Source organism: Citrus clementina, unplaced genomic scaffold, assembly GCF_000493195.1.
Source record: "Citrus clementina cultivar Clemenules unplaced genomic scaffold, Citrus_clementina_v1.0 scaffold_9, whole genome shotgun sequence".
Classification (NCBI taxonomy): domain Eukaryota; kingdom Viridiplantae; phylum Streptophyta; class Magnoliopsida; order Sapindales; family Rutaceae; genus Citrus; species Citrus x clementina.
In genome coordinates this window covers 19,360,113-19,386,560 of record NW_006261964.1, presented here as the reverse complement: position 1 = coordinate 19,386,560, position 26,448 = coordinate 19,360,113, and the positions used below count along the sequence as shown (strand labels likewise).

The window sequence follows — 26,448 nt, the reverse complement described above, 5'->3', positions numbered from 1 at the left end:
GTGTTCTTAGGGCTTGTTGGTTATTGAGATTGGATAGTTGTATTTTAAAAATTACTGTCCCTGATGTAGCGTAAAAACTAAGTTAATTTTATCTCAAATTTATATGATGAAAAATTTATAATATCTTTATTATTTTTGTCAAAATTTTTATATAAAAATCATGTTTATTGCACATTATTAATTTTTATTTTATAATTATAATTTATTTTCTATCATAGCAAAAAGTTAGAGCATTTTAATACCAAATAGAGTTACATTAATTTGCATTAGAGCGGAACATTTGCATTGTCTTACCTATCCCTTGTGTATTGATTCTCTAAACATGTAAACTAATTGGTGGAGCATTTGTTATGATGGCCAAGTGGCTTCCTCGTCTTTTAATATTGGCATTGTCTAGAGTTTAGATTAGGGGTGGGCAAAATATACGATTCGACCTGACCAGACTTGAAAAATTTCGGGTTCGGATCATATCGGGTTGTAAATGAAAGTCGATCGGATGAAATTTTCTGAACCCAATTGGATTGTGATAGGATCGGGTAGAACTCGATTTGATCTGAAAAATTGATCGGGTTGCTTAAAAAAAAAACTAAATAAACACACGCACGCCACACATACAAATCATAGATTCACAGTACATACACAAACACAAGTCACAACCCTCATTACACAAAACACATACACAGTCACACCCAACGCCAACAGGGGCCAATGCTCATGGCCTCACAAGTGAACCTCATCCTCAAGAAGTAAGAACACTCTCCAGTCTCCACACTCAATCTACTGCGCGTCCGCAATCTATAGTTATCATGCTGCGGTCCGCGATCTACTACCATGATGTGTGTCCATGGTCACCATTCTGCTGCCAAGTGCCACCGATTTACTACTCCAAGCCTCTAACACGATAGCAGCTGCAGCCTACAAGTGTAACCCGACCCGAGTTTCTCCCCTTTAAGTTTTGACTTTTGAAGCTTTGATGGTATATATAGTTACTAATTTACTATATAGCAAATTAACGTTTAGTATTTGATTGTTGTAATCCGAACCCAATCATATCTGAATTCAATCTGATTTTTTGACCTGATCTGATCCGATTTGAATATATATCGGATCGGATCGGGTCGGGTTGTAAGTTCGAGTTGCATCAGATTAATTTTTACCCAACTCGAACAATCTGAAATCTGATCGAATTGATCCGAACTCAACCCGAACCCGATTTTGCCCACCCCTAGTCTAAATAGTGTTACTTTGCTTACACTCTTATTCTTCTAAATTTTCGGTTCAGCTGAAGAAGTAAATCCATGGTCGAAAATTAGGGGAGGGCACTATTTAGTTTGGTTCGATTCAGCCCTCAAACCGAACCAAACTGAAACCAAATGGTTCATGAATTTATGAACCAAATGCGAACCAAATTATAGAACTGAACCGTTCATTATTTAATAAAAAAATATAATACAATAATACACTATTAATACAACAATAATCTTGAGTCTATAAATTAGCACACAATAAACAACATAATAAAATCTAACAATAGTAAATTAGCATAATAAATTCCAAAAATAATCTAGAAATCCATAAATAATAACCAATATAATAAAATCTAACAATAATAAATTAAAATAATAAAGTTCAACAATAAAATAAAGTGTATGCTATGACATATATAATATCATGTATTAACTAACAAACAGAAATTAAAAAAAGATAAATTCTGAACTATGTTTTAATTTTATTTTGAATTTTTTCTTGAACCATTTGGTTCGGTTTGGAAGCGAACCAATTTAGTTTTCTGCTCCGAACTAAACCAAACCAAATTGTCATAATACGGTTCGGTTCAGTCTGAACCGAACCAAATACCCACCCCTATATAAAATATGCAAATTAGTGATATATGTTTTTCCTTTTTGGATATTTTCTGTTTAACCTCACATCGAAGCTTGTGGAATGTCATCGAGATAGAAAATTAGAAATCAATTATAATCAAATAAGTCAAGTTAAACCCAGGTGAATAAATATTAATAAAAGCAAACAAAAAAAAATCCTAATGGAAGATAAAACACAATTAGTGAATAGAAAATACATAAAAGAGATTAAAAAATATACATATAAAAAAGAATTAACGGTTTAACGGTTAACATTTGAGATTTTATGTGATTTAACTTTGTTAGACTTTTCATGAGAAAAATTCTATTGTAATATCACACATGTATTCTATGTGCGTATTGAATTATGACTATAGTCTAAATCATCAATCTAAAAGTAAATACGTATATCGAATTATGACTATAGTCCAAATCATCAATCTAAAAGCAAAAATAAGAACACTGAAATGAACATATATATATATACATAACTTTTTTACGTTAAATTTTTTACTTAAATTTCGATATAACTTTTCGTCACTCTAATAATAGTTATACAAACATTAAAGTAATTTTTTTTTTCTATTTTGAATATTTACTATTGAATTATACAATTCAATGGATAAGATTTACAGGATTGGGCATGTTCGGTTCAATTAATTTTTTACCCAACTGAATTAAACCGAATAGTTATTTTTAAAATTATGAACCGAGCATTTGATTTCAAGTTTTTCAAATTTTTAATCTTTAAAATATTTTATTTTACCGGTTTGAGTTGATTTTTTATTTATTTAAATAAATCGATCGATTTTTTCTTATTTTTCAAACGAACCAAACAATAAGAGGGGTTTGATTTTTTCGGAACAAGGGATTTTTACCCACCCTGAGGATTTATGTACGCCAAAAATTTGAAGTGAAAAGTTGTGTAGACATATGTAAATTCTGACTTTGAGGTGCATTCAACGCCAACTTTTTTTATGTTTAAGGAAGAAATTTGTGGGATATACCTCATTCACCTCAAAATACCTAAAGTATGCCTTAAATTACTACACACTTACACCTATATACTAAAAAAAATTAGGAAAAATACGAAAATATTCTTAATTAAATCTGCACAAAATTGAACTGAAATCTTGAAGTCAAGGAAAGTTGCATAATAAGTTGAGAATACTCAACTTCTAACCACAAAGATTAAGTTTTCTGACAACTTCTTGACTTCTTCAATTAAACCAAGTGACGAGCCGAGTATACTCGACCTCAATTGAATCACCACTAATTAAATCCCTTGAAAAATTCTCAACTTCTTTAATGAAGTCATCGAGTTGAGCATATTTGACATTAGTTGAACCACGACCAATTAAGTTTCCTGAAAAATTCTTGATTTTTTTTCATGGAAGTCAGGTAATAAGTTGAGTATACTCAACTTTAATTGAATCACTACTGATTAAGTCTGCTAAAAAATTTGAAACCTTTTTATAGAAGTCGGATAAAGCATTGAGTCTACTCGCCTTCAACTGTATTAGTAAGTAATCATCTTCCAAGATATGCAATAATCATTAAAAAATAATAATATCTACAACATCCGTAAATTATCCAACAAACATTAAATATAATGTCATCTCATAACAACTAGCAAAGTTATCATTATATAATTTCAATAAGAAAATCCTATACAATGACTAAGGATAGTCTTTCACTTGCTCCAAGCGCTCAAGCCATGACCCAAAATCTCCAAGACCCCACCCTTTAAAGACAACACACCATCTACGATCCTCCATCAAACTTTGTATAGACAAATAATTTTGAATTTAATATATGTTTAAATAAATAAAGAAAATAAGTAAAGTATAGTTTATCAATTATCTCATGCATTAGTTTATGGATAGGTAACAATCATTTAGATTTTAAAATCATACTCGACGTGTTCAAAAGACTCACTTCACTTGTTCAAATAACTTAACATAACATAATTAATACTCGATTTGTTTAAAAGACTACTCGGTTTTTACTCGACTTGTTTAAAAGACTTAGGTGGCGTTTGTTTTTTAACTTAATGACTTAAAGTGACTTAACTTAATTAATTAAGTTAATTAGAGGTGTTTGTTTTTATAACTTAATAAGACTTTTTAGATAATTTTGACTTAATAAAATAAGCTAATTTTTTTGGCTTTTTACTTAATGGAGAAATCTGAATTAAGTCAATTACTTGCTAATGTCAAAAATATCCATGTTTTATAATTTGTTTTTCATGTCTATCCCAAAACTCACCCATAGATATTTACCCCACATAAAAATATCCATGTTGTTTCTTTTTTATATTATATACGATAAAATTTGAAATTTATGGTATTTTATTTATTAAAATTTTAAAATAATTATGTATTCACTTGAATATAGTTTTACTTATAAATGTTAAAATATTGTGGTATTTAATATATTTTTTTATTTAACATTCAAATTTAATAAGGATACAAATATAAAAGTACATATTTTCAGCTTTTTAAGTTTAAAAAAACAAACAACTTAATACTTATTTTCTGAGATTCAGTCGAAAAAAACAAACATATTATTCAGATTCAGACATTCAGACATATTCAGAATTCAGACTAATTCAGGTCTATTCAGATTTCAGACAAAAAAACAAACGCCACCTTACTCATCTTAATACTTGAAGTATTCAAAAGATTTACTCGAGCCCTACTCGACATGGTCAAAACACTTACTTGACTTCATCAAACAACTTAAAATAATTAATATTCGAAATGGTTCAAAAAATTATTTGGGTCCCACTCAACGTTTTTAAAAGACTTAAATTAACATTCGACTTATTCAATAGATTTACTCGACTAATACTTGGCTTATTTATAAACTTACTTGACTTCTGCCTGAATTGTTCAGAGATTTGTTCCACTAATTACTCGAATTATTCTATATTACTTTACTACTTGGTTTACTATTGCTCGACATATTTCTAGAATTCCCACCCAACTTACATCATAACTTATTTTACTCCAATTTTTATTACACTAGATACTTGACTTACTTGACTAGATACTCAAATTAATCAACTCTCTTACATCACTTCTTACTAGACTAAATACTTGACTTACCAAACTTCATACTCGACTTGTTCCTGAAATCATTTTTCAACTAACCCAAATTTAAATTGAATATTTTGATGTTAAATCTCTGCATTTAATGCAATAATGTATGTGTGCAAGTACTTAAATGAATAATATATTATTACAAACTCATAAATCATTAGTAAATACATTTGTAATAAAATCATATCAAACCCTAAGTACACAATTATACAAAATGTTTATATTTTCTAAACATATGTTATCTATCACTTGACAATGCACCAGTAAGGCTGTTTTTGAATAGTTTGTATTTATAAAAAATCTTTAATATCAGAGGTAAGAGATAAAATGGTGAGAGATGAGAAAATCGTGAGAGAGGAAGAAATAAATTATGAGGTGCAAAAGAATGTGAAATGGTAAATGAGGAAATAGATAGATGAATTTTTAAGGATAATTTTGACTTTTTAATCGCTTTCTCGGGGCTTCGGCCTGCAAATGTAATGAGATATAAGTTTGCTGGGCAAATGGGGTACATTCAAATAAAAAACCCGTTTGTTTGACGGGTTTAGGAGAGAATATGCTAATAAGCGTTCGAATCTGTTAGGAAATAGATGACTTGAAACCGAACTAAACCAAACTGACAACAAAACCAAATAGCTTTCATCTCCAGTGTGTCTTCGAGCTCATACATCTCAAAGTCTCAAACTATGACTGCAAAAACCTTTCAAGTAAGTTACTTCCCAACAACCCACAACACATCCCCCCCCCCCCCCCCCCCCCCGCGGCGCCGGGAATTTAGTCTGATTGTTGAAGCTGCAGTCGAGTTAACAATTTTTATGCAACTGGATATTATGCAAAAATCAAGTTATGCTTGTGTTAGGTTTGGTTTTGTTTTCTGTTGCAATTGAGCTTATTCTGCATGACATCTGTTTGTTCCGGTGGTGAGGGATAAATGGATAGTGTTATTGGTGTTGCAGTAGTTGTGTTGTGTAGTTTTGTAGGAAGCTGCTTGCTAGTTGCTATTGAGTTTTGAAAAATTAGGAAACCCTCATTTTTTATGATTACAGGATCCTTCACTAAATTTGGATTTGGTTAATTGATTATTTGCTGCTTGCTAGTTGCTACTGAGTGTTATTAACATATTATTTCACAACCATTTATCAAATCTGTTTTTGTCAGATTATGTCACAACCATTTATCAAACCTATGTTTCCCTTATAGCAATGAAGATGAATATAAAGATTGAGCCCCAGTAGGGGCCTTTTAACCCCCTTCCCACGAAATGTAGCAGTAGAAATCTCCCTAATATTAGTGAGATTATATTTATGAGCTAGCCTCGGTAGATTTATGTGCTAGTTGTACTATAAGTGTATATATCTAGATTCTCAATGGATTGTAATATACTTTTTGTTTGTAAACATTTCAAAGATGGCTTTCCTTTTCACTTAAAAGATTATATATACATATATATACATATATGTATATATATGAGTGTGTGTGTGTGCGCGCGCGTGTGTGTAGCAATTCATGGATGAATTTTCCATAACATTATCATTCCTAAAGTATTAAGAACTGAGGGCAAATGTGATGAAGAAAAATGTTGCATATTTATGTTGTTCGTGTTCAGTTAGTATTAAATCATTCTAAAATTGTTAATATTGATTTAAGTTTAAATCATATGTGGGTCCACTTTTTGGAATCTGGTTCAAGTTAATTCCCTTCTGGTAGAGTTCAAAGTATTGATCTCTTATAGAGATGTGTTCTAGCAGCTTCTAGCAAGTTAAATGTTCATCGCTTAATGGTCCAAGATTATTGTGTTGTGAAGTCTAATGAGCTGCCAAGTAGCATGTTGAGCAATTAGTAAGAGGGGAATGTTAAAATGAGTACTAATGATTAATTAAGTAGCCAAAAAGAGGGTGACTACTACTTGATCATGGACTAGAATATATACCTTTTCGAATAACATGGGAAGTGTTTGTTACTATTCTAAGTTAAATGTTATTGCAGAAATCAGTCTACTCATTGAAACAGAATTAAGAAACCAGCCCTCCCTTTTTGAGCTGCTTTCTTAAAGAATGTCTGAATTTCTTAGGTTTTTCCTAAAAGTTTCTCCAACAATGGAATCAGCCTTAACAAATACAGCAGGATAGCCAATTGGAGCTTCCACCCAAGCTTCAGAACCTTTCCCTGTAAATATCTTTTCCGTCCAAATATGTTGCCAAGTGCTGGTTTCCCCAACTGGAAAATAAACTCTGACTTTCTTCTTTCCTTTGTCTAGGATTGGCACAACTAAGATCTCAGTACCCACCAAAAACTGCTGGTAACTCAATCTCTGCACCTTGTCATCATCTGGGTAGTGGAGAAATAGGTGACGGCATACAGGAAGACCTTTCTGAGAAGCCTCCTGTTAGAAGGCGAGAAAGAGGTTTGTTAGAATTTACACTGAAAATGCTGAGTTGAATTGAATGGATCACCTGTGTGCATATATCACCTTTACAAGTTTGATTCTGTAGAATTTCCATGCTCTATATACTTTAGCAAATCGTGCAAAATGGGATAACGTTTGTTGGTTTGAGTAGAACTGGCTGTTGAAGGATGGTTTGTTTCCCTGCATGTAAATGGGTTAGCTGACTTGGTTATTTAGAAAGAGAGTAATGACTTATCTACTTATTTCATTTTCACTCACAAAAGATGCTAATAATGATAATGCCATTGTTAATGCAGGTATATGAATTTCTGGAAAGAAATTTTTAACTTACTTCATGGGTCCGGAAAACGGTGGTGAAAGCATTTAGCTCCATCCATCGCAACAGCAACTCTTCACTTCTTCTGTATTTGATTAGAGGTAAGTTTACTGCACAGTAACCTCCAATATCACTGTGGTTAAAAGCATAACCAGAAAGTCCACTGCTCAGTAAGCCAACAACAGCACTCTTTATCCCATCATTAGCTTGCCAACTTACCATTTGGTCTCCTTCCCAAAACAGCATCCCCCATTTGGGACTATCTCTAAAACCTGCTCTCATGAAAAAAACCAAATCCTCTTTTGTGTCTTCCCTCTTTGTACCTGTACATTTATCTTTCCATTCTTCCACAAACTCTCGGTTAATTTGGGCCCATAGTTCTGGGTATCTGTTATGGGCTGAAATAGGATCTTCACCTAATAGAGTAACATTAAACTAGATAAATAATCATGCGAATAAAAAGTATTATCACAAAATATTAAACAGTTTTTAAATCATGTAGAACCAGCCGGTTCCCACTTTTCATTCAGTTAGCACTTGCTTAGTAGGGCAATCAACTGGGATCTCTGATGCCTACAAAATCTCTTTTTTTAATCCTCCACTTCTTTTTGCCTGTTGAGATGATTATGGGCTGCGTAAGTGTTGGTGAGTTTATTCAGCAAGAAAGTAGTTTGCCAAAAAGGCAACAGTTTGCATGCTTGCCAAAAAGGGTAATTAATAGGCAACAGTTAATTAGAGAAACTCGTTTCATGACTAGGATCCATCTTTCCTACAATATCACTAGTAAGCATTGTTAACAGTTGCAAAAGGTATAAGCTTTAGAGGAAAGGTATAGCTTGAGAGGTAGAGTTCTTTCATCATTCATCATTTTTTATAAGTTGAGCTTTAGACTAGTGATGGTTTAAACTAATTGTTTAACATAAAGCACGTCAGAAATGCTAATCAAATGACCATCAAACTTTTAGTCATTTGTTTCACTTAGTTTCAAACAGCCTCACATGGGAGTGAAGGTCAATCAAGAAAGAAATTAGAATTCAAACCTGAATAAAGGATGGCATCCACAGGCAAGCCTTCACCAAAATCGGCCATCCATCCTCTAACTCCATCTTCCACCATTTCTTGTAAAACCTGCTTGAACCAACTTGCTGTATCTGGGTGTGTCAAATCCAACATTCCCACATCAAAAGCTGTGTTTGGAACTAGGTATTGTTCACCATTCTTATCTTTTACCAGTATGTCCAACTTCTTGGCCTCCTCAAAAAGATTTCTCCTTCTATTTGGCTTCTCATGAGACTGTGAAAGCAGGTAGAATATTCAGAAGAAAATGTGGCAGATTTTCAGTATATTGCCAAATATCACAATATAAGGCTGTACAAATGTCATAGCCTTTATTATATGTTAAATTGGAGAACATACGTACTGGTGCCAAACAAGGATTGCAGTATGTCATCACTTTAACATGATGAGCGTTGAGATCTTTAAGAAGTTGTTTCCATCCCTTATATCTTGTTGTATCCACTTCCCAATTCCACCACAGTTGTGATCCAATCAATGTCTCCCGTTGACCCACCCAATCCTAATCAAAAGTTGTTCGACAATCAAATATGATGCATTCTATGGTATGAAATATGAATGTGAGTTGTGTTTATTCTATCAGATATTGCTCAAGGGACTGGATTTGGAATTTGAAGTTGTTCAGTTGTGGTCTAAATTAGAAATTATAAAATATCAATATTTTGAAAGGTGTCTATCAGACTGCTAAAAGTTTGGTACCGATGCACCAGTTGAAATCTTGTGGAATATGGTGCCACCTTGAAATTGACATTTTGTAAGAATATATTGGTAAGTTTGTGGAGTTGAACCTGCAACCAAAATGCTGAAACTGGAACTTGATAACTCCTAAGTGCATCCCAGACACGACGTACAGCATCTGTACCACCCTGCATTCCAGCTACAGCTCCAGATACGATCCAATCGGGAAGCTCAGGAGGCCTCCCAATAGTTTCTGTGAAGTGTTCAATGAGCTCACAAGGTGAGTTTCCATGCAATATCCTTCCCTGAACTGAATTTCCATGTATCTGCAAACTCCAGTATACAGAAAATGGGAAACTGCAAGTTTAAAATCTGAATGAGCCTCAATATGTCTCAGGCTTTTAATTAATCCTTTTCAAATTGCAGTTGTAAATTTTATTGTGCAGAGAACACAGTGGAATTACAAAATATCAGTCACAATTTTCAATCATCAATTTTTCACCGTGCTCTCAGATTCAGATAATTATAAATTGAACAATTTACCTGTATCTGAACTCTATCAACTCTTGTGAGATCAAACACCGAATAATCATATCCTTGAAGGTAAACAGACCTCATTTTGGAAGTCATATAAAATGGAGATGGAGCATAAGTGGTACTCCAATCACCCCCGGCCCTATAAGAAGAAAATATGTTACTATGACTTATGAGCAAGTGTTTAAGAAGGAAACACGAGTGATTTTAAGTGGGGTACCATGTAGTATGTACCTGTAGCTAACCAAATTGGCAGCAAAAGTAATAGGTTGGTCTCCTCTTCCAATGCCTTGTTCTTGAACAAAAATGGGAACCCTTTTGCCTTTGAAATCCATATGAGAAAACTGCTCTCCGAAACCATAGAATCTCTCATTTCCTTCACTTGAATATGTCAAAAACACCCTGTTGAATTCTCTATGCTGTGGAATTGGAATCTTCAACTCCGCCGCTGGCTGGTTCTCAGTCTCTGTTGAGGAAATTCTTACAAACCCTTTTGGCCTTGTAAGCGACCAACACCATCCAAGATTTCTCTTCCGGATCCGAATCCGACCCATTCTCCTCTGCCTGATCGCAAAGTTGGGTTGACCAAGCTTCAATTCAAATCCGATTTGGTGACTAGTCTTTTGATCAAACAGTAACCAATATCCTGCCTTTGTTTCAAATTGTATATCCTTCTTGTTATAAATCACATAACTTTGATTTGTCTTCTTAATCTTTTTACTGAAAATCCATCCTGTTATAAGCACAAGGGGGAACTGGACATTCTGATGTAAAGTAAAAGGACCGTCAAAGTGGAACTGATCATTGATCACTCTTATGTCATCAATAGTTTGATCCTGACAAAGCAAATGAATATGTCTGTCTTTGATAACGAAAGAGCCTCTGCTTTCTTCCACCAGAGTCTCAGCCAGTGCTGCAGAGACAAAGGCTTTTCCTGGGATGCTAGACCATAGGGGTCTTGCTGGCTTAGATTGATGAGAAATTGAGAGACACCCACCATTGTTTGAACTCCAAAGAATCTCAAAATCGTTACCGATTGTGAATATTTGGTGAGAAGACAGTTTTTCACAATTGAAGGCAAGAGATCCTTGGATTAATGGCAGAGATTTTGGGGTTGATGGAAATGGATTGTTAAGGTGTTTATGGTGCTTTTTGGTGATTTTGATAGTTTCCATTTTGGACAATGCCGATGTTGCATGAAATCTCTTATTTATAGATTAGATGAATGTGACTAAGTCAATGGCCTTTTTACGGATTTACCCTACCAACCAAAAAGTTTTTCTAACCATAAAGATAAAAGATTTTGTGGTTGGCCACTGAATTAATAGTTGTTAAATAATAAAAATAAAAATTTAAAATAAATCTTAACAATTAATTCTTGCTTAATAAAAAACAAGTTCAGCACTAAATCATAATCTTGTGAACAAATCCTTATGATAAAACACCTCATCACCTCTTCCATAAGGTTGAAGGTTATACTTGCTTATATATATATATATATATATATATATATATGCATGCTGAATTTATTCATATTTAGATTATATTATATTGTATTATCTCAAGTAAAATTAGAACATATTGTTTATGTCACAATTGATATGATTAAGAATTAAAAAAAAAAAAATGAAAAGTGGGGCAGGGAGGATATGCATTAGAGATGTCCAATGGGTTGGGTGGCATATGGCATGACACTGTACGAGTACGTTTTGATAGGTCATGTTGTACGACACGCACGTGGACTGGGCTGGATTGAGAATTTTAGGCACATAGAACTTAAAAACATGTCACGATTAGAGATAAGCTAAAACACAGTAATGAGAAGGCTTGCAATAAATATGTTTTATTTTTGAATGAAAGTAAATTTAAAATTTTATGATTTTACAAATAATTTGAAATTGAATCTTTTAATATATTTTATTAGTGTAAGTTTTTAAATTCATTTAATCCTTAGTTTAAAAAAAATTCTAATCATTTTAGATTTACAATTTATTAAATGAATAAATGATATCATAAATTTATAAAATGCATGTAATAATATTATTATGAACTATGATCTATGACTCTATATAAGTTCAAGTTAATAATTAAGTTAACCCTTAAGAAAATTTATTATTGTTGTTGTTGTTAAGTATAAAAAAGAATTCTAATACCGTAGGGTCTAACTTAATAGTTATTTGTACATTCTCTTATTACTATTGATTTATGATTATTGAATATGGACTTGGGTTTTAAACTTTTAATTTTATTGAATTTGACTAAAGGTAGGTGGACCCGAGAAAAAAAAATATGGGCTTGAAAAATGTATGCCAACACCTTAGCATGCCCTCTTAGAAAAAATGAAAAAGTGGAAAAAAGCTTCTTGTGCTTTTTTCTTAAGCGCGATTCATGGCACGTGTGGGTTCAGCATGTGTGCCAAACCAAACCTAAGCAGCAAAAAAAAAAAATAAATAAATACAGTACGATACGACACAAGATACATGGCACGGCTCCTGAGCCCTCATGGGCCTTCCCCCCCGTTAGCCTGCTAATGTAAAGATATGCCAGGCGGTGCCACATTGGATGTAGTCCAATTAGAGGTCGCCAATGGGCCATGCCGTGTCGGCCCAGGTCCATCAAAGGAAGCCCACCCGTGCTCTTGCCGTGCTGTGCCCACTATGCGTTTCGTGCCGTGCCGTGCTGTTCTTAATTTTTTTTCTTAGGCCCGGCCCGGCACACGTGTAACTTATAAGAGAATGTAATATTAATTACTAAGTTTGACTCTATATTAGAATTCTTTTTTAATACTTAACAACAACAACAATAATAATTTTTTTTAAGGGTTAACTTAATTGTTAACTTGGAATTACGTAGAGTCATATATCATAGTTTATAATAATATTAATACATATTTATAAAATCATGATATCAATTATTTATTTAATAAATTATAAACATAAATCAATTTTATTTTTTTAAACTAAGAATTAAATAAATTAAAAAAACTTGAGATAACAAAATGTATTAAAAGATTCAATTTCAAGTTATTTATAAAATCATAAAATTTTAAGTTTACTTTTATTAAAAAATGAAACGTGCTTATTGCGTATTTTTTCACGTGCTGTACTTTGACCCATCTCTAATCGTGCCGTGCTTTTAAAGCCCATATGCCTAAAATCTAAGTCCAGCCCAGCCCATGTGCGTGCTGTGTCGTGTCGTGCCGCGTGCTTTACCGAAATGTGCTCGTGTTGTGCCGTGCTGTACGGACACGTGCCGTACCCATGCCGTGCCTCGTGCCGTCCGACCCATTAGCCACCTTTAAGTCCAATTGCGCACATTATTTTAAAATTTTCATTAATTTATTGAATTTTCTTTATATATACACTAAAGACCTTGAATATTTCTTCCAAGAAAAAGTGATAATGTGGTCACAGGACACTATTGAGGCAAATATATTGGCGTGGTCTACTCGGAACATTGATATGTAGTTTGTTTGATCATACTTGCTGAAATTCAGGTAATTGTGTGCGATTTACATTTAATTATTTTATATTTTTATACATTAACCACTCATGAAAATTTTATTTGATAGAAATTTAAATGAAGAGAAAATCCTAATCGATAATTTCCGTTCATTTTTCATAAATAAATTACGGCTTTCTAATTCAAATAACCTTTCGATTTCATACTATAATCTTGTAAGTAATTGTCAATTATTTTAGGTACCTTTTTATCCAAGACAAAATGTTGTTCAATAACACTTCATCATTTGATTAAAGAGTATACGTCATTGTATAAACATCATTATCAAGACAGCTTTTAAGAAAATAAATTTCTTTTCGATACTCAAGTATTGCCGTAAAGCATATATAATATCCAATTTCAGATTCGACACTCGATTTTGAATTGTAAAAACGAAAAACCACATAGCAGGTTCTCAAGTTATTCTTTTTAAAAATTAATTATTATCTAGAATTAAGGATAAATTAGTAAGGATTGTAGGGGACATATTGATGAATTTTTAGTCACCGTTCACACACACAAGCGCGCGTGCACACAAACACACAAATATCTTGGAAGAGGGATATTCCTTGCTTTAGGTGCATGGATTTATGGTCAATTTGATAATATTGTAATTCTTAAAAATTATTATTAGTTATACTATAGAAATAATCAACTATAAAGAGAATCAGTTAAAATATTTGATAAAATTTATTTTTCAAAGTACTATATAAATTTTAAAAGTAGTTGTATATATTTGACAAATCTTAGTATTGAATAGTTGTAAAAATATAAATAAATAAGATACACACAAAGTTGAATAAAAATTATTTAAACATTTGTAAACACACACACACATATATATAATATTTTTATTGTGTATATAGAATATTTAATAACTAAAATAAAATTTTTAATTCTATTTTTTTATTTTGTTATCTTAATATAATTAATAATAATAATAATAATAATAATAATCTCTTTAAATCTAATTGAATGAGGATAATTTTAGATTTTTATAATATATTGCATTAAATAGAACAATGATTCTAAAATTAGATTTTAAAAATTTATTCATTCCATTATTTTCAAAATCTTCTGTAGAATTAAGTGATTTTCCAAAATTAATTCAAAAAAAATTATCAAACATTATACTAAATTTAACTTTTTTTCTTTTTAAAATCATTTTTAAACTTCTGAAAAATAATCTTAAATGGCCCCTTACGCCAATAAATTCTATTTTTGTCATCTGTTGTCAAATGCAAAACAACCTAAAACGAGCTACTTTAGAAATTAAAAAAGGAAGAACGCACAATTAATATAAGTGTTCTTTAATTCGATACATGTTCAGAATTAGGCGCAATGCTTAAGTTGAATCTAAGATACATGTAATATAATTTAGGAAAATGCTAAGTAGCGAGAGGGACGAGAGAAGGACGACAGAAACGGCAATCTTTCCTGTCGTTTCTCCTCTCGTTTCCTCTCACTCTTTAAACATAAAAGAAATAAAAGAAATGATCAAATGAATAAATAAATGGCGTTGGAATGCTTTGCTCCCTCTTTCACTTTTTCACTTCCCCCGCGATTTCACTTTCCTCTCTCCTTGATTTTTTTCACTTTCCTCCACATGAAACTTTCTTCTCTCTTTCACTTTCATTTTTCTCCATTTTCGTCAGTTCTCACGCAGCTTCACTTTCAGGCTTCTTCTCACGCAGCTTCACGACCTCCTCCCTCTTCCCCTCTCTCGGCTCTCTCGGCAAAGATTAAGTGAGCAGTGGCTTTTTTCAGCTTGTTCTTTTTGTTTTAATTTTTGTTATGTGAAAGATCTGGCGTAAAATTTAAGTGTATTGTGGAAGTTAAGTTCTTTTTGTTTTAATTTTTTGTTATGTGAAAGATCTGGCGTGGAATTTAAGTGTATTGTGGAACTAAAGTTTGTTTTTTTTTTTGGTGTTGTTGCTGGATCTTGTTGTAATTTAAGCTTCTGGCATTTAAACAATGTAAATTTTGTTACGGGTTATGAAGACAACAATCGCCGCAATTGATGTTTGATTTATATTTATTTCGATTATTTTCATTATTATTTCAGTTAGGGGTCCGCTTATAATACAGCCGCTGTATCTCATACAGCCGCTTTTTATTATTTGTTTATTTGTGCATACAACCGGCCACCTAAGGTAACTGTTATACAAGGAAATATAAAAGAAAATACTAAAGGTAATTATCATCTACCTACCCTTATTTCAAGCAAATATCAAACTAATCAAATCAAACTAAAAAGCTACCGAAGACCCCCTCAACTTTGCATGAAAATATACTTTTCTATTTTTTTAATAACATGAAAATATACTTAAAATATGAGACTCCTATACTACTGGGAAAAAGATTTAAGTATCAGTTAATAAAATTGATTGTAACTAATTAAATTATTTTAATATTACATTATAAATTTAACTATATTTTACATAAAAAATTATCATAATATTTTATTAATTTTTTATAGTATAGTGTAGTTTGAATATCTAGATCCATAATTAATCATATTTATTTTCAAATAATTGGAACAATCAATCCTATAATACACAAAATGACTCAAATATCTACCTACCAATCTAATGATAGTTTTTATCCAACTATCGGATAATAATGAAACAATTATCTTGGTGATAGTCCATTATAATTAAATGTAAAATATTTTTTTCATTATTTTTTATTAATGATAGTTGCTAATATTAATATGTTACTCTATACCCTATAACAAAATATTTGTATATTAGACAAATATAATGTTTCTAATATTCTATAAGTTTAAATAATGCTCACAAATAACCTCTTGTGCAAATTAATTCATGTGAATATATTTATGAAATTAATTACTTTATTTATTCGTTTATCTTTTATAGTTATATTTATTCACTATTTTCAAGTCACAACAATTTCTATAAATACTTAAAATGGACAATTACATATGTACTGTTAATTTTTGATCTATTGCTATTAGTGGTATTGTGATTAATGATCTTATAACATTAAGCTTTATTATGTTGTTACTAGCCATAATTGTTAGCCAATTTAAATTTGATTAAACTAAACTTAGTTACGATATTTATTATCAGAATATGTATACATAAATGACATTGTTCTTATAATAATAATAATAATAATAATAATAATAATAATAAAAAGGAGATGTTTAGAGTCATACATGAGTTTAACTCACCCATTAGGGTTTAGTAATATTATTAGTAATAATTACAATTCATATTCCCATTGTATAGTAAATGTTAGGGAAAACGTCAACAACAAGCCATGGTTTAGCAAAATGATCATAAAAAGTCCATCTTAATCTCATAATGATCGCATACACATCTTTTTGGACAATTATGCCCTTTGAATATAGTGACTAAAATATATTTCATTTGGATATAATTGTTCAAAAAAAGATCTAAATGGTAAAAAGTAATTGAGTGACATATGTATTTAGAATACAAATTAGGTTATAAATATTGGGATCCTATCATTATTATAAAGTATTAATATAATAATATCAAATTAGTTTAGGACCCATGGGTGTAGCTAAGTAATTTTAAATTGCTTTATTTTAATTGGCTACCTAAATTTGAATTTTCGGGAGGTAAGGGATTAAAAATAAATATAAATTTTTTTAAAAAGTCATATTTTTTTCTAATAATATAAGTGAATGAATTATTTTTCACCTAGGCGGGCAAAATTAGCGCCTAAATGAAATATTTAACAAATTTTATTCTATTTTTAATATGTATCAAATTGAATTTTTATGATTTTTCACCTAAAGTATAAATACTTCATATTCTACTATTTCTTTAGAAACCCTAGCCGCTCTCACAATATCTCAGTCCTCACACACTCAAAACCTCACCGGCCACCAGCCGAGCTGCCATCGCTATTCCAACATGACTAAACTGCTGTCGTATTGACCATCGCAAGCATATCTACTAAGTTGATTAGAGCCAAAAATAGAGACCGCTGGAGCAGGAGGACCCGATAATCATCAAAATGTAGAAGCAGTTATGAGTCGTCAAAAGAAAGGGCTCAAAAAGCATGCATTCATTTGTGTTCTTTTGGCCTTGGTTAATTCAATTCTATTGGGTTACGGTGAGTCTTCATTCAACACCCTTTTCCTGTTTGCTTTTAATTTTTACTCTAAATGTTAATATATAAATATTTGGCATGTAATTGTAATCGGATGGTGGCATGGTGACGTGAAATGAAGCTTTTGGGGTGTAGACATTTGAGTGATGAGTGGTACAGTTCTTTTCACAAAAGAAGATCTTGACAACCGGTAGTCCAAGTAGAGCTTTTGACAAATTCTTGCAGCAGATTCACAGTAAATCCTCTCTCTTCGTTCCTTATTTTCACAAATACTTGCATGTTTATATAAGTTTTTAAATTTCTTTTTATCTAATTGGATAAATTTGAGATGAAATTTCAGTTAAATGTCACTGATTTTTTTAAATTGAAAGTGTTTTACACAGCTGGTTTCTTTGATTGATTCCTTCGGTTACTTGTTTACACCACCAAGTTGAGCTAGTTTATATGCCTTTAGATCACAAACTAGCATACCACATGATTTGGTCTTTGATCCTAAAACCTTGGATGGGGTCTGGATTTTGTTTAATTGTCAATGTTTCTTGAATTGTGATTTCCTAGAGTCTGGCTTTTCAAACTGCGAGACTGAAAAGTTATTTTAGTTCTTAAAAAATTAAAAAAATAATAATAATCTAAGCCCTAATCTTTCCTTCCATATTCTTTCGTTGCTTAGGGTCTGTGAGTCATCAGAATATGAGGGGAGGCTTTTCAGGGAGATCTTCGTGCCCTGACGGTCATTATTCTCATTGTAACAGACAGGTGACCTTATCCTGTTACCTACTTGTTTTACTTTTGATTTTTGTTTTTTGATCGAGCAGCAGTGAATATTTTTTGTGTTTATTTTCCAATTTTTTTCTTTATATAACTCTTGGTTTTATGTTAAAATGAGTGGTGAGGGGATATTGTTGTCATTGTAGTTGACTCTGTCTTTAGAAATGTTTTATTAAGATTTACTTTTGCTAATATCACTTGGGTAATTCCCTGGAAATGTTTATCAAATGTCATTACTGCCAGTTTTATGCTCATTGGCCATAGTTCTTAGTCTCTAATTAGTTTGGAATATTAGGAATCTCTTTTTATGGCATATTTGTCTTTTTTTTTCGTATATCCTTGCTCTGTATTCAGAGCTGGTTGACTTCTCCTAATGTTATTTCAAATTCTCTCAAGGTTGAAGGGAGTAATGTCAAACAACCCAAGTACTTTGAAGCTCCATATTCTTTCTATAGAGATTATGATCTCCATTCATCATCTACTCAGTCTGATTGTAAGAACATACATTCGAATGTGAGTAGAATTTGAATTGGAATTATTTTTTAATTTTTTTTAAATGATGAATATGTTAGTATCTATGTGTCATTCAAATAACAGATAAAATAATATGATTAGTCACTGAAAGCACATTTTATATCTTCTCTTTCTTGCTCATCAGTTGCCTCGTTGTTTTTATTTATTTATAAGCTTACTGCAGCTTCAACTTTTGCCGTTACTTTCTATGGATTGCAACTCTTAATTTAATCAAATTGCACATTTCAGATGTTAAAAGCTCCAATGCTTCTAATATTGGTCCTTAATTCGACCATGCTATTGAATTCTATTTTTTTGCAAGAGTTTTTATGATGCTGAGTTTGATTGTATTCTGATTTCATATTGAATCTTACAACTATTCCAACTTGAAAAGAAAAAGTAAACTATTGTACGAATATGCTAAGTCTTGCCTTTTTGTCTTTTCTCTCAATTCAATTAGGGATTTACTTAATTATTGATTGACATGAATTCAATTATGATTGAATTGAGTAAAATGAAGGTGATAAGGACATTATTTGATCAATTTTTCTGCACAAAATACTGTGGATGTTAACATTGTTTATGGGGAAGGGATTGTAAAATTGGATATTGAGGTTCTATAATGTTTGTTGATTTTGCAGTGAGATTGGATATGAAGAAGAGGATAAAGGCTGATTGAATTGAACAATGACATTATACAAGGTGCGAATTCAGAGCTGGTTGACATAGTTATGTCTCTGATTGTACTAAATTTTATCATTTAGCTATGAAAAAAGAGTTTTATCTTCATGTTATATTTATTGTCTTAGAATGGAAACATGACAACTTGCTCAAGCTGTGAAAGCTTGGTAAGGCTTCTCAAAAACCAGAAAAGTGGGGATGGCTACATGCACATATTGAGAATGGCTACATGGGTAAAGGGAACTTGTATGCAAAGTGAAAGTTAAAAGTCTGTAATAGTCTCATTGCTTCTAGAATGATAAGTTCGTAATGGTGAAATGTTTAGGTTATATTGATGGGAGTAAGCCCATGAATTGATGTAGTGATGGATACTGAATTGGAAAATGGTGTTTCTGGTTCATGGAATATCTTGGAGGAAGTACAAAAAGTGATACAAGACAACAAAGCATACATCTTCTTAAAATATTGAATGGCTTTGTTTGCTTTCTAGGCGTGGTTTATTTTTCTACTTTAACTAGATGGCTTATTGATTCTGGTAATAGATTGGTTTGTTACCAATTCCTTGATTTGAGTTGCCTTTTTTTTGTTTTGGTTTTTTCAACTATTGTGGTATTGATATTCCTACATTTCAAATGCTTTGGTAATTAGTAATCCAGTCATTTTTAAGTATTTTGGCTACTTGAACAGTGTCTGGGTATGCTGATAAATTATAAGAATTGTCGAAACCTATAATAAACAAATAAACAAGGCTTTGTTTGGGATGCATTTTACTCATGAATGAATCTATATGCTTACAAATTTTTGCCAGTTATTTTTAGGTGTTTAGTTTCTATTGCGTTTTGTGAGTTTTTTCATACCAATGCTATTTCATAATTTATATTATTCATGCAATCATGAATCAGTACTGCTGAAATTTTATTCTTGTTTATTAGGATGTATTCTCCTCTATCTTTATCGCCGTGATCAATTTGTCATTAAATGAAAGTAAACATAAAAGAGTATGCCATTTGAGAATATTTTTTATATTCTGAATATTGCTGTTAAAAAATTCATCAAAAAATATGTTGTTAAAATTAGAATGTAGTTATGTGTTTATTTTATTTTTAAGTTTCAATTTTTCTATTAATACAATATATGACTGATCCTGACTAAGAATTTAGATCATGCATTTGAAATTTTAATATTGTTTATTTTTTTGCAGCCCTTTTTTCTAATATGATTTTTTTTTTTAATGCAGAGACCCATGAAATCTAAATCTCAAATTAGCAGCAGCATCTGAAGTTTAATTTTGTGTGATCAAAATTATTGATGTTAAAAGTTATAAATTGATTTAATTTTGTATTAGTTTATTGATGTTAAAAGTTTTTAAAGAGTTATTTTCTTGCGAGTTTGTAAAATAATTTCTCAATAGAAGGGGTTTTTGGCTCTTCTTCCTCTGCAATTCTAACTTTTTAGTAGTCCACATATCGGTTCACTATAGTCATTAACTGCTTAAGTGAAAGTCTTGTATTGGATTTTTTTTTCCATTAATTTTCAACTACATTGGATAAAATTATAGGACATTATAATTTTATTTGTAAATAAGGACCATTTGAAAAAGATAAGTTGATTAAACATGCAAAAGCATGTTAAAAAATGTTGGTTACTGTAGTGTTAGATTTTCATAATGTCGTAGTGGCTAAAATAAACTTTTAAAAATTATTTTAGCTAAGTCTTGAAAATTAAAGAACTTATTTTATAAATTAAAAATGATATGCATACTTAAAAACGAAAAAGAAAGATACTCATTTTAAAAATAAAATGTTAACAAATCTCATGAGCTAGGATCGCAATAATGATCATAGTAAGAGTAAAAAAGTAAATAATAATAGTGATAATAATTTAAGTATAATATAATATTTATAATTAATGACATAAGTTTTTGGTTACAGTAATAAGAAATTAAGAAAACTAATTTGAAAAGAAAATAGAGAGGTAAAAATTTAATTTGAATTGAAACAATCTTAATTCTTGATTTATTTTAGTTCAAAGATAAATAAAAATAATTAATTGAATGATAAAATGGGCAAAATGTTTTTAAAGATCAAAAGTTAACTAAAATAAATTCAAGTTCAAAAAATCTAATGAAGTCAACTGAGGCCAGAAAAGAAAAGGAAAAAGATAATTCAACATAAATAGATTAAGAAAGTTTTAATTTTTTGTTAAAAAATTATAATTATTTAAATGATAAATGAGTATAAATGTGAATAAAGGCCAAAATCTCTAATATAGGTGATCAAATTCACGATCAGATCTCCTAGAGTAATGAATAATGGTTTCAACTAAAAAAAGTATTTCAACGCGTTAGGTATTGTAACTTGTAGAAATCAATTGTATAATCAAAATGTTTTAAGAATATCTCAGTAATCTAAAAGGGTATAAAAATAGTGCTGGACATAAACATATACGTTCTTATTATATTCTACTATAAATCTCATGAGACATGATAGTAATAATAATAATTTTAGTAACATTATAAATAAATAATAATAGTAGACGAAATACAAATAAAATAATAATAATAATAATACTTATAATAACATAATTTTTTTTGAAGTCATGAGAAACTAAAAAAACTATTTTGAAAAGAAAATAGAGTGGTAAAAGTTTTATATGAATTAAATTTTTTTGATGAAGTTTTTTTAAAATATAAATGACTAGGTTAATTGAAATGATAAAATAAGCTATCCTAAAAATAAAATAAATAAGTTTCAACACAAATAGACTAAGTAAGCTTCAATTTTGTAAGTTAAAATAAACAAATATAATTAATTGAATGTTAAAATGGGCATAAAGTTTATAAAGATTAGAAGTTAGGTATAAATAAATTTAAGTTTAAGAAATCTCATGAAGTCAATTGATTGCAAAATGAAAAAGTAAAAAGAAATTTCAACACAAATAGATTAATAAAGTTTTAATTTTAGTAAGTTTAAATATTACTTTTTATTTACCGTCAAAGTTTTTAAAAATTAAAGAAATTATTTTAAAAAGTAAAGAGAAAGAGGAAAATAAATGCATTAATTCATTTTAAGGATAACTAAAAATAATCAATTAAAATAATTAAATGGGACTAAATTTGTATAAAAACTAAAAGCTCAATTATATATACAATAAGCTCAATAGATCTCACAAAATAATGAAAATAGAAAAAAAAAAGAGAGACTTAGATTATGGATCCAAAATATTGGAAAAAAATAAGGGTTGCAATAAAGATTTTTCAATATTATATGGTAAGTTGATATTTACTAAAATAGTAAGGGGTCATACATAGTTCACCTTATTAATATTATTGTTTTTCATAACACACAAAAATTTGGTATTTAACCCCAATAAATGAAATTTTACCAGGTTAATTGGAATACTAAACGCAAAACTAGTGGAATAATAATTGAAATAAATAAACCCACAAGAGAGAAAGTATAACTAAAATTAGAGATTTATTTAACCAAAAATAAAATTATGAAAAATAAATTTGGTACTTAACCCAAATAATTGGAATCAGTCCAAGTCAATGGGAATATTCAATACAAAACTAGAGGAATAATTAGATGAAACATTTGAACCAATAAGCGAGAAAATCTAACGAAAATTAGGAACTCATCCAACGAGAAATTAAAATTACTCGAAATCTAACAAAAAATATTGATATTGAACGAACTTAGTAGGAATACATAACATAAAACTAATGGACTAATAATTTGAAACATGTGAACCTAAATATGAAAAAGCTTAACCAAAATCAAGAACAAATTTAACCAAAAAAAGTTTTTTTCGGTATTTAACCCAAATAACTGAAATCTTATCAAGTTAGTTGGAATATTAAACGCAAAATGAGTGGAATAATAATTGAAACAATAAACCCACAAGGGAGAAAGTGTAACCACATTTAGGGACTTATTCAACCAAAAATAAAAATTACGAAAAATAAATTTGATACTTAACCCAAATAATTGGAATCTATCCAGGTTAATAGGAATATTTAATACAAAACTAGAGGAATAGTTAGATGAAACATTTGAACCAATAAGCGAGAAAATCTAACGAAAATTAGGAACTAATCCAACGGGAAATGAATATTACTTGGAATCTAACCCAAAATATTGGTATTGTACGAACTTAGTAGGAATACCTAACACAAAACTAGTTGACTAATAATTTGAAACATGTGAACCTAAATATGAAAAAGTTTAATCAAAATCAGGAACTAATCTAACAAAAAAAATTATTTCGGTATTTAACCCAAATAACTGAAATCTTACCAAGTTAATTGTAATATTGAACACAAAACTAGTAAAATAATAATTGTAGCATATAAACCCACAATAGAGAAAATATAACCAAAATTAGGGACTTATTTAACCAAAAATAAATTTGGTACTTAACCCAAATAATTGGAATCTGTCCAAGTTAATGGGAATATTCAACACAAAACTAGAGGAATAATTAGATGAAACATTTGAAACAATAAACGAGAAAATCTAACGAAAATTAGGAACTCATCCAATGAGAAATTAAAATTACTTGGAATCTAACCCAAAATATTAATTTTTTTTATTTTCCTAATGTTATATTGGCCATAATAAACTTTTAAAAATTATTTAGCTAAGTCTTGAAAAATTCAAGAACTTATTTTATATATTGAAAATTATATACATAATTGTAGTAACAGAAAAAATCTCATGAGGCTACAAATCTCATGAGGCTTGAGAGTAATAAAAACAATTGTAGTAACAGAAAAAATAAATAATCGTAATAGTAGTAATACAAGTATAATATTATAATATTTGTAATTAATAAAATAAATTTTTGGTTGAAGTAATAAGAAATTAAGAAAACTATTTTGAAAAGAAACTAGACTGGTAAAATTTTATACGAATTCAAAAAAAATCAATTCTTGATTTATTTTAGTCTAAGGTATATAAATACAATTATTTTAGATCAAAAGCTAAGTATAAATAAATTTAACTTAAAGAAATCTCATACTGTCAATTGATCCCAAGGAAAAGAAAAAAAAAGATAAAATATTTTTATAACATATACTGTCGTAACTTTTAAAAAATATTTTTTTGAAAAATAAAGTTTTTGAGAAGCATAACAATTGCAAGCACTCTTACATATTATTTTTTATTTATTGTTGAAGTTTTGAAAAATTAAAGAAATTATTTTAAAAAGTAAAGAGAAAGATGGAAATAAATACATTAATTTATTTCAAGGAAAACTAAAAATAATCAATTAAAATGATAAAATGAGAATAATATGTATAAAGACTAAAAGCTCAAGTATATATACAATCAAGTTTAAGAGATCTCAAGAACAAAAAAAAAAGACTTACATTATGGACCCAAAGTGTTCAAAATGATAAAGGGTTGCAATTAAAAATGACTTGAAAATTTTATTGATGGCATGTAAAATTTTTTCAGCAAGATTGAGGACTTTACACTTGTATCAAGGAGTGCGTTTGTAGAAATTAAAGGAATGTAGGCTGGGCAATTATTGTTACATATTCTGGTCTTGTGTATTTTTAAGTGCATCCAATAAATTAGTACAACATTATAATTTATTTGTAAATAAATGCCAAAAAATTTATGAATAAAAAAGACCATTTGAAAAAGATAAATTAATTAAACATGCAAAATCATATTACAAAGTGTTCTTACTATGATGTTAGATTTTCATCGTACCTATTGGCCATAATAAATTTCTGAAAATTATTTTCACTAAGTCTTGAAAATTGAAGAACATATTTTATAAATTGAAAATTATATACATATTTAAAAATGAAAAGGAAGAATGCTCATTATAAGAAAAAAAGTTGTGAAAAAAATCTCATGATTGTAGTAAAGGTCTGGCTATATTGGAACCGCTCTAAGGTAGACACCCTTTCATAACCATACGATCAAAGTTATAATGAGTTTTTTTTACTATTTATCACTTTACGTATGTAGTTATAATTTGTGCTCTACCTTAGAGCAACTCCAAAGTAGCCATAGCCTTGTAGTAATTATAATAATAGTAATAGTAAAAAAAATAATAATAGTGGTAATAATCCAAGTATAATAGACTAATATTTATAATTAATAACATAAATATTTTTTGAAGTCATTCGAAATTAATAAAACTAATTTGAAAAGAAAATCGAGTGGTAAAAATTTAATTTGAATTCAAAAAAATCTTAATTCTTGATTATTTTATTTTAAAGATAAATAAATATGGTTTATTTTAAATATAACTAAATACTATTAATTAAAATGATTAAATGATAATAAATATGTATAAAGATTAAAAGCTTAAGTACATATACATTCAAGTTCAGAAGAACTCATGAAGTAACAAAGATTTAAAAAAAAAGGACTTAAATTAAAGACCCAAAATGTTAGAAATGATAAAGGGTTGCAATAAAAAAATTTCAATATTGTATAGTAAATTGATATTTGTTAAAATAATAAGCGGTTATATATAATTGGCCTTACTGATATTGTTGTTATTTTAAAAAAGTAATATTAGTATTATTTAAAAAAGGAAATGGAACATGTATCTATAGTGTTGGAATATAATGAAAATAATAGGAACATAAAACCATTGTAAGGTGTAAAAGAGTAGAATAACTTAACTTAAAAGTGGGAATAATTTACTAAAAAGTTGAAAAAAATATAATGGAAAGCATGAATTTATGAAGTAAAATTGGACCGTCAGCCAAAATATTGGAATTCACTTAAAAGAGTACGAATATGTAACCACAAAATTTTGAAAATAAAGTTGAATTTATTAACAAAAAGTACGACTACAAAAATAACTTGAACATCTAATCAAATATTGGATTTCATACAATAGTGAGATTATAGACCAGAAATGATAGAAAAATGA

General features: G+C 29.6%; 1 protein-coding gene and 2 long non-coding RNA genes across 5 annotated transcripts; 2 read left to right on the top strand and 1 right to left on the bottom strand.

Annotated features, from left to right (window-relative positions):
• Positions 1-5,483: 5,483 nt before the first annotated feature.
• On the top strand, positions 5,484-7,737 carry LOC112097250. Of its 2 annotated transcripts, none has more exons than XR_002904911.1 (4): positions 5,484-5,673; positions 6,991-7,134; positions 7,224-7,370; positions 7,670-7,737. It is a non-coding gene; the product is annotated as an uncharacterized LOC112097250 (long non-coding RNA). The 2 variants fall into 2 exon arrangements; XR_002904910.1 differs by having other exon boundaries at positions 5,487-5,673; positions 7,038-7,134.
• LOC18033121 (sulfoquinovosidase) lies at positions 6,845-11,150 on the bottom strand. Its single transcript, XM_006421029.2, has 8 exons — positions 10,210-11,150; positions 9,985-10,117; positions 9,552-9,767; positions 9,110-9,265; positions 8,730-8,982; positions 7,705-8,105; positions 7,437-7,553; positions 6,845-7,349 (listed from the first exon to the last, which is right to left on the bottom strand). The coding sequence occupies exons 1-8, from the start codon at positions 11,148-11,150 to the stop codon at positions 7,014-7,016; spliced, it is 2,553 nt and encodes an 850-aa protein (XP_006421092.1). The 3' UTR covers positions 6,845-7,013.
• A 6,121-nt stretch (positions 11,151-17,271) lies between these two features.
• Positions 17,272-21,028, top strand: LOC112097332. 2 transcript variants are annotated; one of them, XR_002904949.1, is made up of 4 exons: positions 17,272-17,586; positions 17,705-17,818; positions 19,506-19,566; positions 20,783-21,028. It is a non-coding gene; the product is annotated as an uncharacterized LOC112097332 (long non-coding RNA). The 2 variants fall into 2 exon arrangements; XR_002904948.1 differs by lacking the exon at positions 17,272-17,586 and having other exon boundaries at positions 17,604-17,818.
• Positions 21,029-26,448: the final 5,420 nt, after the last annotated feature.